Source organism: Fomitopsis serialis (assembly GCF_022376445.1).
Source record: "Fomitopsis serialis strain Sig1Antser10 chromosome Unknown B0H18scaffold_38, whole genome shotgun sequence".
Taxonomy (NCBI): Eukaryota; Fungi; Basidiomycota; class Agaricomycetes; order Polyporales; family Fomitopsidaceae; genus Fomitopsis; species Fomitopsis serialis.
In genome coordinates this window covers 238,104-254,270 of record NW_025954998.1, presented here as the reverse complement: position 1 = coordinate 254,270, position 16,167 = coordinate 238,104, and the positions used below count along the sequence as shown (strand labels likewise).

At 60.0% G+C, this 16,167-nt stretch overlaps 6 protein-coding genes across 6 annotated transcripts; 1 reads left to right on the top strand and 5 right to left on the bottom strand.

The window, feature by feature from the left end:
- Window positions 1-765: 765 nt before the first annotated feature.
- Window positions 766-3,770, bottom strand: B0H18DRAFT_1010797 (uncharacterized protein). Its single transcript, XM_048028944.1, has 9 exons — window positions 3,201-3,770; window positions 2,970-3,149; window positions 2,741-2,913; window positions 2,396-2,690; window positions 2,044-2,333; window positions 1,226-1,968; window positions 1,057-1,165; window positions 938-1,001; window positions 766-883 (listed from the first exon to the last, which is right to left on the bottom strand). The coding sequence occupies exons 1-9, from the start codon at window positions 3,370-3,372 to the stop codon at window positions 843-845; spliced, it is 2,067 nt and encodes a 688-aa protein (XP_047892834.1). The 5' UTR covers window positions 3,373-3,770; the 3' UTR covers window positions 766-842.
- Window positions 3,771-4,400: 630 nt separating this feature from the next.
- Window positions 4,401-7,797, bottom strand: B0H18DRAFT_1085391 (uncharacterized protein; the record flags this gene model as incomplete). The annotated part of the gene is made up of 8 exons (XM_048031911.1): window positions 4,401-4,639; window positions 4,694-5,347; window positions 5,400-5,589; window positions 5,648-5,724; window positions 5,778-5,985; window positions 6,009-6,245; window positions 6,385-6,689; window positions 7,173-7,797. The coding sequence occupies 8 exons, from the start codon at window positions 7,795-7,797 to the stop codon at window positions 4,401-4,403; spliced, it is 2,535 nt and encodes an 844-aa protein (XP_047892833.1).
- A 763-nt stretch (window positions 7,798-8,560) lies between these two features.
- B0H18DRAFT_1085390 (uncharacterized protein) lies at window positions 8,561-10,200 on the bottom strand (the record flags this gene model as incomplete). The annotated part of the gene is made up of 5 exons (XM_048031910.1): window positions 8,561-9,096; window positions 9,149-9,200; window positions 9,254-9,791; window positions 9,877-9,947; window positions 10,195-10,200. 5 exons carry the CDS (start codon window positions 10,198-10,200, stop codon window positions 8,561-8,563), a joined length of 1,203 nt encoding a protein of 400 aa, XP_047892832.1.
- A 100-nt stretch (window positions 10,201-10,300) lies between these two features.
- On the top strand, window positions 10,301-12,592 carry B0H18DRAFT_1211669 (cytochrome P450; the record flags this gene model as incomplete). The annotated part of the gene is made up of 9 exons (XM_048036424.1): window positions 10,301-10,568; window positions 10,630-10,839; window positions 10,900-11,071; window positions 11,164-11,224; window positions 11,282-11,341; window positions 11,400-11,480; window positions 11,540-11,982; window positions 12,036-12,237; window positions 12,298-12,592. The coding sequence occupies exons 1-9, from the start codon at window positions 10,374-10,376 to the stop codon at window positions 12,590-12,592; spliced, it is 1,719 nt and encodes a 572-aa protein (XP_047892831.1). The 5' UTR covers window positions 10,301-10,373.
- A 1,917-nt stretch (window positions 12,593-14,509) lies between these two features.
- B0H18DRAFT_1211668 (uncharacterized protein) lies at window positions 14,510-15,657 on the bottom strand (the record flags this gene model as incomplete). Its single annotated transcript, XM_048036423.1, has 3 exons — window positions 15,206-15,657; window positions 14,862-15,103; window positions 14,510-14,811 (listed from the first exon to the last, which is right to left on the bottom strand). Exons 1-3 carry the CDS (start codon window positions 15,601-15,603, stop codon window positions 14,510-14,512), a joined length of 942 nt encoding a protein of 313 aa, XP_047892830.1. The 5' UTR covers window positions 15,604-15,657.
- Window positions 15,658-15,911: 254 nt separating this feature from the next.
- On the bottom strand, window positions 15,912-16,136 carry B0H18DRAFT_856825 (uncharacterized protein; the record flags this gene model as incomplete). Its single annotated transcript, XM_048039660.1, has 1 exon — window positions 15,912-16,136. A coding segment is annotated over one exon (225 nt), but the record flags the coding sequence as incomplete, so codon positions are not given.
- Window positions 16,137-16,167: the final 31 nt, after the last annotated feature.

Sequence of the window (16,167 nt, the reverse complement as noted above, 5' to 3'; positions counted from 1 at the left end):
TGATCATCATCACGTACCTCGTCTTCCTCTTCGGCTGGTCCGTACCCAAGACGGTCCAGTTGTCTACGGATGTCCAGGAACATCGTCCGCGTGAGGTTGCGAGTCTCGGCCGCTCGTTGCTGAGCTGCCATGACATCACGCAAGGCAGTGTTGGCGAAATTCGCCGCATTTCGGATGACCTCGTCCGAATCTTCGAGACGGTCGTTGATCATGTCGAAAAAGTCTTGGCACATGTCACGGATGCTGGTCTCCGACGTGCGCCGTGTTTCGGAGCGAGCTGAGGGCGCAGGAGATGGTGCGCCCGCGGGTGGTGTGCGCTCGTGCTCGAGCTCTTGCTCGACGTGCTGAGGCGAAGAGGTTCTGCGAACAGAACCGTCAGGGATAGGTGAGCGAGGTGGCATTTGCTCACCGGGGCCCTGGTCCTCGGGACGACGCTCGTCGACGTCCCGGATATTGCCCTGAGCATACATCGTAGCTCGGCTCGATGCGCGGGTGACGGGTCGACTAGTAGTAGTCTGTTGAGTCCGTCTTTTGGTTTTGGTCTTTGTTGTTGTTGTCGACATAGATTGGGGGTAGATGGATGGCGCGAGAGTTGAGTGAAGCAGAAGGAAGCGAGAGAGTGAAGCGAGAGAGTAAGGGGGCTCCTCGATTTAACGAGGTCGGTAGCTCAAAAAGATATAAGGGGTGTAGGTCTTCTCGGACGCCGTACTGAGCTAGCCAAAGCCTGTATATTGCAGGGGCGAGCGGTGTACAACGATGGGGAAAAGACGACGAGAGCAACGGGGCGCGTCAGCTATAAAACGGTCCTTCGGCGGACTCCGGGTCGCTGACTAAGGCGCTGACTAAACTACTTTACCATCGTCCTTACAGGTGATGATAGGTCCTACAGAGCGCAGATCGTCAGAACGGGTATACTGCAGCACGAGAGTGACCTCACGGATATGGAACTCGCTCAGGTTGTGGTCAGTATCATGTGGATCAGCGCCGCTTTCAAAACGCTCCTACGACCAAAATGAAGCTCAGGTATACTAGGTTGAATGGAGGTAGCACACGCACGTCATGAAGGTTGAGCACGACGTTTCCATCACCCCTTGTTGTCGCCGTTCTGCAGTAGCCGTGAGTGACCTTGATGTCGAATGTGGTGCTATTACTAGCAATGAAGAATCTGTCGGCAAAATTCAATATGACGATGTACGCAAAAAGCGCGCGACAGAGAAACCCGTACGGGATTGTCCGCGAGACAAATTGTCCACCGAATGGTTTTGACAACGATATCGAACGTACGTCAAAACGTATACCATCGTACTCGCCGGCCTTCGAGGCGGCCGTGTCCTTCATAATCGCTGCGCCCTTGCTCAGGACTTCAACCTTTGCCCAATCCGTGTTGATGGACGCCGTGCACGGTACAAACTCGGTGACGTCGAGACCGAAATGACCATGGTGCAGGAGCGCCTCGAGCTCCATATCGGTCAACCTTGTCGGCTCGGACTCCTCCTGCCAGAATATCTGTGTTTGCTGTACAATCTCTGTCGTCCCGTCAGGCCGCTTCACAGTTACCTTGCCTGTAGACGGGTCTGAATTGACGAACTCCGCAACCTCTTTTGCTCCCGTGGTCATGACTTTCCAGAACTCCTGCTTGAGGTCCTCTGCGACGTTGCACGATGGGACCCAGAAGGTCGAACCATCACTCAGTTCGGCGAGGTACTCTGTGTGCCGCCCGTGGTCAACGTCCCCGAGGACCCTACGGCCGCACTTGACTTGTCGGGATTGGCACAGACGACGGACAGGCTCTTGCCGGACCTTGATGCTATCGACACCGTCAGGGCTCAGGGTTGATAGTGACACGGGGGCGTGTTCTAGCCGCTTGAGCTCCTGGTCGGTGATCGTCAGCGCTATGTCCGCTCTCAGGGATCTTCTGCTGAATTGAGGCGCGAAAACGACGAATGTCCTAACACAGCCGTAGGTGATCTAGATGTTACACCAAGTACGAGCGTCCGAGTCAGTGATCGCTGGTAAATACGAGTTCGTGCTTTTGTTCCTGACCTGGTCGTCTCTCATGAGCTCTGAAAGGCGCGTCGGCATATGATGCAGCCAGGTCGGAAGCTCTTCACTGTATGTGTCAGGAATTGCGTTTGCGATGACCGGTACGTATATCGGCTGGGAGCATTCGAACGACGCAGACGTCCTGGTGATATCGATTCGCCGGATGTCGGAAGACCTGAGATTGATATTGCCATCCGAATTCTCTGGAATGTAGCGAAACATGCATTTGGCGTCATTCGTGAGGATGCGGAATGACTGCAACGTAAATCTGCGTGCTGCGGGATGTGAGACTATGAGGGAAGCAATATTAATGGTGAGTGTACTCAGAAGCGGATGTCGAGAACACTCTCACCAAGAGTATCCGTGCCCGTATTATGTCTCAGCTGTTCGACGGCCTCGTCGTATTGAAAGAGTTTCTGTTCGTAGTATTTGTCAGAGTGAGATGTGTCGCCGATGTTCATGTAGAGTTTTGATGGTCGCCTAAACACGATATTTTGCGATCTGTCCTTGGAACGCACTATCGTCGCTACGATGTTGGGGCTTTCGATGGTGCTGCCTCCTGGCCCGGGGAAGATACAGTTGTTCGCGCTGTATTGGGCCATACCTCGTTCTGTCAGGAAGACTCCTTCGCCCTCGACACGGAACACCTGCCAGAAGACGGTGGGCTTATGAGGAACAGTATAGCTACAACGCTCACCTTGGTTGTCCTGGATGTCGCCTTCGCTAGAGCTCCATTGACGCTCAGTACCACATCGCCAACGCCGAGAGCAACTATATCGAACACTCCTCCGCGCCAGTCAGACGCGTGTTCAGACACTGCGCCGAGGTCACCTTGAGGATTGTATATCTGATGTCGTGCATCTATACTACCTACACGACGGGCATGGCAATGAGTACGTCAAATCAAATTGTGCTAGTCTTCGCACCTGTGATAGCGATATTCGAGTCAGCGATGTTTCCTGTTGCGACACCGCCCAGAATGGGCACCGCTACATCTCCGGTGCCTGCGGTTAGCGCGCCGGAGCCCAATACCATCAAAGTACGAGTCGGGGCATCTTCTGAGCGAGAGATCGTTTCCGTGTCGCCCAATGCCAAATGAACTACACCTGGAACTCGCCCATGATTAGCAACTGAAGATAGACGGCCTGTGGACGCACCCTTAACGTGGCCAACAATAGGAAGCGTGTGGGTCATCTCGGAAATGTGCCGACCGGAGTATTTCTTGCATGCGTCAAGGAACTCTTGCTGCTTTTTCCTGGGAGCGCTACCGTCGCCTGTGACGGCCTGCCACAGTGACGTGAGCTGCAAGACGAAAGGGACGATGCTCATCGTGGTGGGACCGAATGCCGCACAGCGGAGACTAGCAGCCTGGGATCTTCGTTCTGAGGGCCGCAAAGCAAGCTGACAGAGCAGCTGGACCTCGCAGCCGTCCTAATATCATACACCTTGGAGCCATGCTGCCGACACGAGGACCCCGTCATCTGCAGTCGTGCCATGCTCCCGGGTTCGTCGCTCTCGTCGATACGAGCTGGACACTTTAGAGTTTCATATGTTGGGGGCAGCTGACTCACTCTTCAGTCTCAGGCCCGAGCGGCGAACGTATGAGATTGAGGTTGGCTTCGAGAAGAAAGGACCGAGTGCACTGCCAGTGCGTCGCGTGTATAGACACGGCGATTCGCATTCTAGGCATCCTCGAAGTCTTCAGCACGAAGCGCGCGAAGTCGGAGAAGAATATGACTCGGACCTTACTTACGCAGCATGAGCGGCCTCCGGCCGGGCCTCAATGACAGTATGGCTGGCAGAGCACCTTCGGCCCGGCGTGAACAGCGAGCAATAGCATACCTCGCCTTTAAGACGATATGAGCTTCGATCAAAGCATAGTCTCGACGAATACTGTGAAAGAAACGACCCAGGACCAAGATGCAGCGAGATGGAGCTCCGAGGAGAAGGTTCAAGAAGTTGTTGCACGGTCACCGTGTTGCTGAGCCAGATGGCTTGTACTGAGCTGCAGTGAGCATGAGACTGAGGCGCGGATGCTGTATCATTTCAGTTACTTGCTACATACTTAAGACGTTAGGGGGCGTGAGACTGCATGTGCCAGCGGGCCCATCGTCTCATTTCAGGAACGTCCGCGCGTTGAGAACTAGCTTTCAATGTGCTAACGAACAACCCTCTGTGTAAAATACAAGTCGCAGCCAAAACGACCGAGCCGTCAATCGAGCATCCTGATCTATTTGCATGTATGAATGCGTCGTGAGTCAAATGTATGATGAGACCATATTATCGTGTCAATCTACGTGAACTTCCGGTCCATGGATCCACCGATGCTACCAAGCCGTCAAACCCTTCGCGACTCGCTATGTGTCGCTGTCGCTCGCCGCACTATCGCTTTCGTCTTGGCCCCACACCGCAAACGCTCGCCGGACATGCGCCTCGCGCGGGACGTCCCTCGACCGGCTCCGAGACATCGTTCTCCGTATCCTCGCCTCGTCGAAGCCCCTCGGCGTCTTCTGCGCCTCAAGCTCAGACTCTCGCGTCCTCGGCGTTCGACTGCGCGACGTCCCCGTCCGCCTCGTCTGGCTCCGGCCGCCCTCTTCTCTGAGCTCCCGCCGGAACGGTGGGGCCGGTGCTGCTGTTGCTGCAGGGTGACGTGTGTCGAGCGACGCGAGCGATCCGCTCGACGAGTCGTTCGATTGCGCGAACTGCACATGGCGAGGCGACACGCGTGGTGGATGGGGGTGGGGACCGGTGAACCTATCCGGGGTCTCGATGCCGGACTGCACGCCCGAGCGCCCGTGCGGGATCTGGAGGAAGGGGTTGTTCGCGGTGAGCAGACGGGCGACGTCCTCCGCCGTGGACTGCACGTCCGCGTGCGCTTGGTCGCCGCCGTTGGCCTGCTCGACGACCTTCTCCTTGCCGATCCTCGCCTCGTCGGGCTGGAGGAGGTTCTCTTCGAGCTTGGAGACGACGCGGGGTGGGGACGACTCCGTCGACGAGAGGTCGTCGATGTCGAACGTCTCGTCCTCCTCCTCTTCATCTTCGTCCTCCTCTTCGTCCTCACCACCTTGCTCTTCTGGGTGGTCGCCACGGACGGGCTCGCCGTTCTCGGACGCCTCCGAGAGGCGCCGTTTCTTGTCCTTCTTGTGCGCGGGGCCCTCCTCGACGACGACGAACGACTTCTGGCGCTCGCGCTCGTTCCACTTGAGCGTGCGCGAGATCGAGTTGAACCAATCCGTCGACTGCGTGTCCGCACAGACGGTCGGGAACGGGTACTTAGACGCGGTCACCTTGATGTGGTCGCCCTCTACGACGGACCGTGAGGAAAAACAGATAATCAGGAAGAGAAGGATGCGCACGCTTCAATTCGACGCGGCCCCGGCCATCGAAGGACGCCCACGCAGTGCTTCGCGAGTTGAACGGGACGCAGATGCGGAGTTCCATGCTATCCGGGAGGAGCATGGGTCGGAACGATAACGTATGTGGGCAAATGGGTGTGATTAGGATGGCCGGGATTTCGGGATGTACTAGTGATCCGCCCGCGGATAACTGTAGCAGAGTATATGAATGAATCGCCGTCTCCTTCAAGCACGAATGAGACACGTACTGAGTACGCCGTCGACCCCGTGGGTGTCGATATTGTGAGCCCGTCAGCTTGTACAGTCGTCAGATGGTGCTCGTCACCTAAAAGACAAGGGGTCAGCAAGTGTACGACGACTTCGAGCAAGCCGACTCACCAAACAGCTCCAGCAGGCTCACATACGGACTCGGCCCCCGATCGACGACCAGGTCGTTCAGCACCTCGAAGCTCTCCACCGGCCTCGTCGTAAAGCACATGATTTCCCTATCCTTGCCGACCTTGCCCGTGCCCAGGGGATCAAACGCGGGCGCACACCCGCTCTCGAGCGCCTCCCAGCCGCCCTTCTCGAGATTCTTCATCAGGATCTCGCCCGTGTCGCCTTCTTGACTGCGCGCCGCGTCGTGCGCTCGTCCTCGGGCTTGACCGCGCGGTAGACGGTGCACGTGAAGCGCATGCGGAGGTTGACGCGGATGCCGTTGTCGAGCGTGGCGTCCATGACCGCGGCGTAGTCCGCGAAGTCGAAGTTGGTCAGGAAGCCGAGCGAGCCGAGCGCGAACGGGAGCACGGGCGGGACGATCCGCTGGAAGAGCCACGACGTGAAGAGCACGGTCCCGTCGCCGCCGAGCTGTGGGACGGCACCGGTCAGGACTCACTCTGGTCGGAGGATGCGGGAAAGAAGGACGCACCGTGACGACAAAGTCAAACAGGTGCGGGCTCCGGCTACACATGTCCGCGGTCCAGTACCGGAGCTGGCCCTCGCCGACGGGATGCGCGTGCCCGTTCTCCTCGCGCGACATCCCCGACGCGGCGGAGTGGGTGCTCGAGCCGGACTCGCGGCGGCGTGGGAAGGGTACGAAGAGCTCGGGGTGGTCGCGCTCGATGCCGGCGGCGTCGAACCTGCGGGAGGCCTTGAGCTGCGCGTCAACGTAGACGACCAGGCCGCGTCCGGAGTGGGTCGGCTTGAGCATGAGGAAGAGCGCGAGCTCGCGCGTGAGCTGGATGAGCCGGTTGTCGCGCGCCTTGGTGACGATGAGGACACTGTGGATGTGCGAGTGCACGCGGGTGCGGCCTGTGGGCGGGGTTAGCCATTGCAACGGCGGGAGACCAATATGGCGCGGCAATGAGGAGCGAAGCCCCCGGAGCAGAGGAAGAGCTTCTGCTTCCATGGACCGTGTAGCTAGGGAGGTTGCGTGGAGCCTACCAGATCTATCTCTGGCTCACTACGAACACGCCCGTGCCATGTTTAGAGTTGGAGGCTTCTGTGTGGGACGGACGACGGAGATTATTGCGGCCGTCCAAGAGCCGAGCCATTGAACATGCTCGTCGCAATGTAGACGGTCAAGCGTGTGCAGTCCTCACACACCGGAAATGGATTGCTCGGGGCATCCGCTCTAGCGATCGCGGACGACGAGCTGCCATGACGCGCACATAGCGACGACCACGCATGCCGCGATCTTCGGGATCGTACATGCGTAGCATCCGGGAGTGTAGCACAACAGACCGGGCGTCCACTACCAACCAAGCGCGAGGACACGGGGAGAAGGAGACTCACCGAGCTGCTTGCTCATCTCGCGGACGCCGACGGCGGTCTCCGCGAGCTGACGGGTGAGGCTGCCGGCATCGTAGTCGTCCTCGAGGTCAAAGTCGGAGCTGCGGGCAGAGAAGGGGTCGGAGTCTGCGCTGGAGGCTGGGCGGGTGTGCTCCATGCGCGCGTCATGAATGGCCTTGCACTTTTTTGCGTGGAGGAAGTCCTGGATGGACACGCCCTGGAGCTGGGAGTGGACGAAGTAGGGGGAGGTGGGGTGGGGGGACGCAGCGAGATGATGGGGGGCATGGGCAGGGTGCGGGCGCCCGGACGGGTCGAGGGAGGGACTCGCAGTGGGTGCGGCAGAGAGCGGGTGTGTCAGCGACTGGGCCAGGCCTGTTCCCAGGGAGGCAGGAGGGGCAGGCGAGTGGGAGCCGTTTGCGTACGGCCGGGGGGAGGGGTGGGTGCGCTTGAGGTCGGGCGAGTCCTGGTCGAGGACGACGTTGGGGGCCCAGTCGGGGGCGTCGTGCTGGATGCGCAGGTTGCTCGGCCTGCTCGTGCGGCGGCGCAGCGACGGCGGCAGGTCCTGCACGCCGGGCGTCGACGGCGGCGTGGAGAAGACGTCCGTGTCGGGCGACTGCACGCTGTGCATGGTTGTCTGGACGCGTGGAATCGGGGCAGCGGAGGAGAGTGGACGTGAGAGAGGCCTGGCGAGCCTGTTATGAGGTTCGCCAGCAGCAGTCGTCCAGGAAACACAGCTGCGCGCCGCTCAGCAGCAGGAGCGGCAGCCTGCAGATCGTCGGCAGATGGCTGATGGTCGTCGCAGAGATCGATGGCCACCGTCTCCCGCCCCGTCCTCGACGTCCCCGACGCATGCCCTCATCGTGCACGTGCTCCCTCCACCCCGGTCCTCGACTCTCTCCCGCCCACCACCACCACCTCTCTCGTCGCCCCCGCCGTGTCTGCCATGGTAACTGCCCCGTATCTCTGCATTACGTCTCCGGCATGCGCAACAACATCGCGGAGACATTCTGATTGGCCCCTTGTCGCCATTGGACAGTTCTCATCTGCCCTCGCATCCAACGCACGCACGCCGGCCGATGCTCGTCCGGATCACCTTCTAGATCTTTAAATGAAGAACCTCCTGCGCGCAACGAAACAAACTCCCAAATGGAGGATGGCTTCGCCCACTGCTGGCTCCCGGTAAGGCACCCGCATCATTGGTCCTCCGTGTCCTGTCTTTCCCAACTTTCAACTGTCTGCCATCCGTAAAGACCCTGGAGGCGGCGCATCTTGCGCACTGCAGTGCCATTCATCTATCCGTTCAAGGTAGGTTCATGATGAACCTTTGAAGACCCACGAACGTTCGTACGACGCAGTGCACGGGAGACTGCGCTCCCTGGCTAGGAAACATCTCAGAAATATGGCGTGTCCCTAAGCACAAACCGCGTCAACCGCCTATAGTCCGCCCTGTCCTTTGCGACCGCCCACAACCACGCATCCACCTCCGGCGCCGTCACCTCCCCCATCCACCCCAGGTCCTCTCGCCCACCAGTGTCCAGCCCCTTCGCAACCTGCACCATCCTCTCACAGGCATCGACCGCGGCGGCGCGCAAGACATACGCCTGCTCCGTCGTAAGCACCGGGCCCTCCTCAGGGATCTCCTTCGGTCGGTCCGTCGGCGCCGCTGCCTCCGCTAACAGCGTTTCGAGCTTTTCTGGACTTCCAGCGCCAGGGAAGAGGCCGGTGAGCCCTAGGGAGGGTGTCGACGTCGACAGGTCGATCACGCCGAGGTGGACGAGCAACGAGGGGATGACGTTGTCGACGAAGATGGGGAGGTTGTCTGTCCCGGGCGGGACGGGGATCGAGGATGAAGAGTGGCCTCCTGCGCCGCCGAACCGTCGTGCGATGGAGTGTATCGTCAGGAGAGCCTTTTTGAAGCAATATATATCTGTCCACCCGTTCAGCGTACACTCGTGAGGTGGCAAACGAAGGGCACGCACGATGGCCCTGGGCGGTTGCCATGTCCCGGAAGGCAGGTATCCCGCGTACGAGCTACGCGTTCCGTCAGCCCACACCCACCAACGCGCACGCGCGCCCGCACTCACCCGCTCGAGCACGACGTCGCACGCCCTCTCCGGGTCCTTCGCCTTGCTCCCCGCCTTCAACGCCTCGAGCACGAACGCGCCCAGGTCCGGATACCCTCCCTCAACGAGCACCGCCCCCGTCTCGTTCAACACTGCGGTCACCAGGCTCACCAGCTCCCACACCGGGCCGCCCAGCTCGCCCACGGTCAGCCCGGGTATGCTCTCGTGCGCCCGCTCGACATGCAGCTTGCCCGCCACGCCCATGAGCTCCGCGACGTCCTGCGCACTGGCCGCCTGCATCCCGCGCGCGCTCAAATATCCGCCGCCCGCGCCCTCGGAGATGTGCATCCCGAAGACGAGCGCGCGGACGGTGTCGAACGCGCCGCGGGCCGCGGCGGCGTGGAGCGGGGCGCGGTAGCCGGAGCCGAAGTTGAGGAGGGAGAGGGCGGCGAGGAGGTTGAGCTCGGCGGCGGGGGAGGGGAAGGCGAGCGGGAGGGCGTAGCCGTGGGTGGTGCGGAGGCGGGGGAAGGTCGCGCGAAGGCCGGCGAGCGGAGGAGCGCTGGATGGCGGCGTCGGGGATCTGTGGGGCGAGTGTGGGTGCATGGCGGGAGTGGAGGACGTGACTCACGGAGATGTTGGCCCACTGTCGCGCAGTCTTGCACGACTCGCGGACGGCGTGGATGTAGCCCCCGAGGGAGGCAGCTCTGGGGATGCGCTGGCCATGGTGGAGGTGAAGACGATGGACGTACGGAGGAGACCGAGCGCTCGATCTGACTGTGGACGTCGTGGACGCGTCGATCTAGATCGGACACGTACATCGCACAGACGCCCGCTCTGCGTCTTCCGACTCCCAGTGTCCATGAAGCGTGTCTCTGCTTGCAGTTACATCCATATCACGCAAAAGCGCATTCCATCATACATTCTGATCGTTCTTATTTCATGCCTACGCAGATGGGAGCAACGGGCATCGTTGTGTCTTCAGTGGGAAGAAGTACTCGTCAACTGACCCTTCTCCGTCTTCTCGAGCTCCAAGCAGACACAGGCAAGTCATGCTCTTTCGGCACAAGGCCTGCCTCTTCCAAAATCCACGATTTCCCTATATACGCCTTGCGCAGCTGCACGGCTCGTCGGTTCCGCCACTATGAGGGACATACTGGTTCACAATATCACTGCCCTGGACTGCATAGTCGTCCTGGGCATCTTACTGCTCAGTGTCTTGCTCTACGTCACTCAATCTCGAGGCGCGCAGTTTCGTGGCTTACCGTGCCCACCAGGCCTCCCGGCATCCCGTCCTCGGCAACCTCCTCCAAGTAAACGTCCTCCTCCTCATCTCCAGGTACGTCGTACCCCTCCACAGCAAGCCATCCCCTCCAGGTTTCGCTCACACGCTCCCACAGTTTCTCAAATGGGCCCGCGAGTACGGTCCCGTCTTCCGCGTCCGCATGGGCCTCACAGAGCTCGTCGTCCTCAACACTGCAGAGGCGGCCGACGAGCTCTTCGTCAACCGCGGCACGGTCTACTCTGGGCGCGCAAGTCCGCATGTCGCGATGGACATCCTCAGCGACGGGCAGCGCATGGTCCTCATGGGCTACGGGCACACCTGGCGGGTGCGTGCGTGTCACGCGCGTTCTTCAGACTAATCAGCTAACGCGTCGGTGGTGTGACAGGTCGTCCGGCGGGCACTCCAGTCCGCTATCGGCCCCGGCCCGTCGCGCCAGCTGCGCAAGATGCAAGAGTTTGAGTCGCGCGTGCTGGCGCACGACCTGCTCGTGCATGGCGATCAGAGCGTCGCGGAGACGCATGTGCAGGGTCCGAACGGCGAGGTCCCTGAGAGCATTGGTTCGCGGTCATCAGGCGATATGTGCGCAAGCCAATTGTTGAGCGGCATCGCGGAGGAAAGCTCACTATGCCTTCATGCTTGTAGACAACAGGAGTGGTGCTGAACTTGACATACGGCCAGCGGGTCCACAGGCTCATCGGCCATCCCTACCTGTGAGTCCGTCACCGTCGTGCACGCGCGCCCCGGATCCTATCACTAACGGCGCATAGCCACCGCATCTACAATGTCATGAGCAATTTCACGAACGTATCTCAACCGGGCGTTTACATGTAAGATGCCCATGCAAATGTAGTAAAGCCTTACCTGAATCGCAATCGGTCGACCCAGGGCAGACGGGTTCTCGTTCTTGCGGTGGCTCCCAGACATCCTTGCGCCCTGGCGGGTCGAAGTGCGCAAGATGCATCGCTGGTCAGCCCCATCTATACCCGTTTCCTTCACGCAGTATGGGACTGAGCAATCTCGCACAGGGAGATGGATCTCTGGGGCCGGCTCCTCGACGAGTGCCGCGCGACCTTCAAGTCTGGGATCGCCCTTGCTGGCTTCGTTCCCGCTTACCTCCGTGCACGCGCCGACGCTGGACTCGAAGACCTCCCCGGGCGGGGCGTCGCCTCTACATCCAACGCGCCCGTCTCAGAAACCAGTGCCTCTGGCTGGATGCGCGACAAGCTAGTCGCGTACACGGCGGGGTCGATGCTCGAGGCGGGCTCGGACACAACCGCGGCGACGATCGAGACGTTCATCCTCTTCATGCTCCATAACCCCAGTGCGCTCGAGCGTGCGCGTGCGGAGCTCGACGAGGTCGTTCCCGTCGCGCAGGGGCGGTTGCCGAGTTGGGAGGACGAGGAGAGGCTGCCGTGGGTGGTCGCCTGTATCAAGGAGACGCTCCGGCGCAGGCCTCCGACGATCATGGGTGCGTCCGTACCGAACTTACCCTTCCCCGTGTCCTGCGCTCAACTCGACCAGGCGTGGCCCACCGCGCAGATGCAGACGACGTCTACGGGGGATACTTCATCCCCAAAGGGACTGCTGTGATCGGCAACATCTGGGCGATCCACATGGACCCCTCGCGATACCCTGACCCGCTCGCTTTCCGTCCCGAGCGATGGTACACGCCCGGTAAGCCCACCTGCTGGGCGAGCGGGCCGACCTCGCAAGATCGGGACCAGTACGTACTTCTCCTTTGACTCACCGTCGCGCCTCTGACGCCCACGAACGATGTCTTCAGCTACGCCTTCGGCTGGGGCCGGCGCTTCTGCCAGGGCAGCTACGTCGCCGAGGCGTCGCTCTTCATCGTCCTCTCGCGGCTCCTCTGGGCATTCGACTTATCCTGCCCGTCCGGCGCGCTCCCGAACCCGGACGACGAGCCGGCGACGTGGACCGAGGGCTTCATCCCGGTGCCGAAGATATTCCCGGCAGCGTTCCGCGCGCGGTCGCAGGCGCATGCGGAGGTCATCCGGCGTGCGTACGAGGACGTGCAGGGGAAGTGGCAGGTGTTGGGGCTAGCGGTGGACGAGCGGTGAATGGCGGTATGTTGGATGTGGGACGGAGATGTATGGCCAGTTGTACCATTATTTATGGGGATCGGCACGATGCAACCATGCGAAGGAAGCGTGGACGCGTCTCCCAAATATGACGGTCAATAAGCCTGCTAAAGAATTGTGTTCGTCAGAGCCATGAAGTCAATAGGTATTCGGCCATTGTCATCGCGGTCGTCACACCAGGTTACTCCTTGTTATGTGTAAGAAACGGCAGGACGGCAGTCTGGTCGATTCAAGCGCGGACGTCAGTACAATTGAGCACTGCGGGGTATCATATGCAAGAGAAGGTATTTGATTACGGGCCATTGGGCAATCCCAACGTCCGGCTATGCAAATCGGGAGGAGTTGCGCGCGATCATGACGATCCGTGCACATCCACAATTCGTCGAGCGACCCTCGAGAGTACATGGAAGAAACGTCTGACATCCACGGCATGTCACATCCAATTTGTATGCCTGCTCGCAGAATTCGCGATCGAAAGTGGCTGGCCGATGAACCAGAGGATACCGATAGCCTATCTAGCCACTCACTCAGTATACGCTACATCGAGCCTCCTACCTTGTTTAAATCTTGGGCATACTTTACCGACCAGGGAAGACGCGTATCGAGCCGGCCTAAAGGCTGAGTGTCACTATGCTCGCTGCATTCAAGGGATCCGATCTCCACCCACCGCAACACTGCGGGTGGGTGACACTGGCATTCCACGAGTGGCATCGTGAAATGCATCTGCGGCCGGCCGCGATTGAGCCACTGGTCCGCGAGGAATCGGCCAGTGCACCGCTCGGAGATTCCACCCAGCGAGACAAAAAAACAGGTACGAACCTTACGGCAGAGCCATCGAGCGAGGCAGGTGGGGGACACGGGAGGAACGAGGCATCGAGGGGACCACACGAGAAGATCAAGAAGGACGGTCGCGAGCACCGCCCCGTCGAGGACAATGCCCCGCCCGCGCTCTCCCCCAGCGCCTCTCCGCCAAACGGGGCGGACAATGGCCGGCGCTTGCACAACGCGCGATCTTGACGCGATCACGTGTACGACGCGTGTCTTCCCATCGAACGTCTTCCACGCCGCCGAGGACACTCGTACACCGGGCGGGCCAAGGAACCGGGAACGCGAGCCATGGATTGACTTCCGATGAGGTAGTATGTACAGGCGTGCGACGAGCGCGAGAGCAGTGCGACGGTAGATCTATTGGTACAGATAACGGCGATTATACGGAAGTCAGCACGATAGACAGGAAGGGAGACGTATAACTGTGATCGTACAGCGCAACGGGACAGCAAAAGAAACTGCGACGGAAACGCGAGACCAAGTCGGGCTCAGCCAGGCTCTTTTCGACGAGGGATGCTAGAAGGTGGAAAATGGGAAACCGAGGGTTCGGATCGAGATGAAACGGAGATGGGGGGGATTAGAACGCAACGGAAGATGATATGCGAGCGACGTCAGATGCAGATACTAATAAGTGAACAATGGCCATAACGCCGGAGAAGCAAACGACGCCAGACATGCTTGGGGAAACAATTGGCGCCCAAGAGGCACCCAAACAACAGGAAGCCAAACACCAAACAAAAGAGAAATGGACACAAAGCAGAGCAAGTAGCGCAGCGCGACGAGGTGATGGAGCAAGGGGGGTGAGAAATAAGAGTCCACGTGAGATTGAGACAGATTGCGGTTGAGAAAGAGGAGAGGTGTGGACGTGTAGTTGCGCGCGAACGATGAATGTATAAGTTGATCTGCAAGCAGGCGTCCTTGAGTGTTCGCACAAAAAGACAGAACAAAGTACAACTCACAATATTAGCCCAAGCAAGCGACGGCATGTCGTTCGTTTTCATCCAGTCGTTCGTCTTCGTGAAATGATTCGTGGTCCTCATGCCCGAGGCGAAGCTTTCCAGCTTCCGGCTACGCGCCGTTTTGTGAAGTTGGCTGCCCCGGACGGCGGGTGTATCCAGTACCTGACGGCGCAGAAGTTGGCGGAGGTGTGGATCGAGCAGGGACTGGGGCAGGCGCGGCGGTCACAGCTGTCTGCAGCTGAGCGGAAGATGTGGACGGGTCGCCATCTTGACTGTCGTCGTCCCCGTCAGCCAGCTGGTTCAGATTGAAGAACTGTTGGAGAAGGTCGTTCTGCGTAACGCTCCGCGGCTGCTCCTGCATCGGGTTCGCGTCGAACCCAATATCCATATCCATCCCGTCTCCGCTTCCTCCTGCCTCCCCGTCGGGACCTTCGTTTGCAAGGACCCAAAGAACGTTCCACCAGGCATGTTCGTCCAGTCGAGCCCATCGAGCAGCTCCGCGAACACGGAGACTTCCTCGGGTGCGGCGGTGCGCAGTGGCCCGGTCATGACGCCGATCTCGAGGTTCGCGCCCGGCGGCGGGAACACGTTGAGCTCCGCCATCTGGACTGGCGCAAGTTCGTACACGCCCGGCTCCCCCGTAGCATTGGCGTTTGCGCCGATGAAGGCGTCGTCCAGGGCCTGTTGTTGGAGCCAGTCCACCCTGAAAGGTCCGACAGATGCATGTTGAATTGCATCATGTCCTATGGCGCACGCGTCGATCAGTGAAGGCCACGACGCGTCTGACGGACAAAGAAACACGTACCGATTCCATGTCATCAGCTCCAAAGGGTTCGAGTTCATGGAGTTCATGAACCCATAGTCGAGGTCCATGTTCGACGGACCGGCGTCATTCGATACGTCCATCGCAAAGTCTTCTCCCTCCAGATCCGCAGCGCGGATCCAGAGTCTGCTGCAGATATACGATGCTCGGAGCATCCGCGGGCGCGGACGTAGACGCAGACGACGCGTCCACCATGGGTAACTCAACCGTCTGCGAGCTCGAGGCCGAGGGCGGGAGATGCTCTCGGGCGTGAGCGGCGCCGGCGCAGGCTGCACTTTGCCTGGTACGGGAGGCGGGGGCATGCGTGGATCGTACGCAGGTTCCTTTCCTTTCCCAGCCCGTGGCCGTTTCTCCGCCGACGGCAACATGACGGACGTCATGCCGGGAAGGACATCTTCACGTCCTGCGCGTCGTCGTCCTCCGGGAAGTCGCCAGCGACAGACAAGGGACTGGGCGTGCACATCGGCGACGACGCGGCTGAGAGCGGTGGAGAGGGCCCCAAGGGGCAGTAGGGGTAGTTGGGATGCACAAAAGACGGTTGCGGGAGCTGGGGCGGCGGCCCCGGGACGAGGAGATCCTGCTGAACGTACGGTACATGACGCGCCTTGGCCTTCTTCAGCTCCTCCTTCACTCTCGCCTTCTCAGCCTTCTCCTCTTCCCTGCGTTTCGCCTTGTCCTCCTTCTTCACGGGTTGGAACTTGTACCCGGGGAACATCTGCGAATGCTCTTGTTTCTTGATATCGGCGATGCGTTCGTACTCGTGCTTGACTTCTGGGTTCTCGGATTTCCACATGAGACCGATTTCGCGCGAAATGTCAGCTTGCAGACGCTTGGGAGCGCTTGGGTCGCGATGTGCGGTGAGCTCGCGCAGCTTGTCGCTTCTGTAGAGGATCCACGCATTGGGTGGGCGGGGAGGTCGGGGACCCATCGGGCCTGGCCTGGCC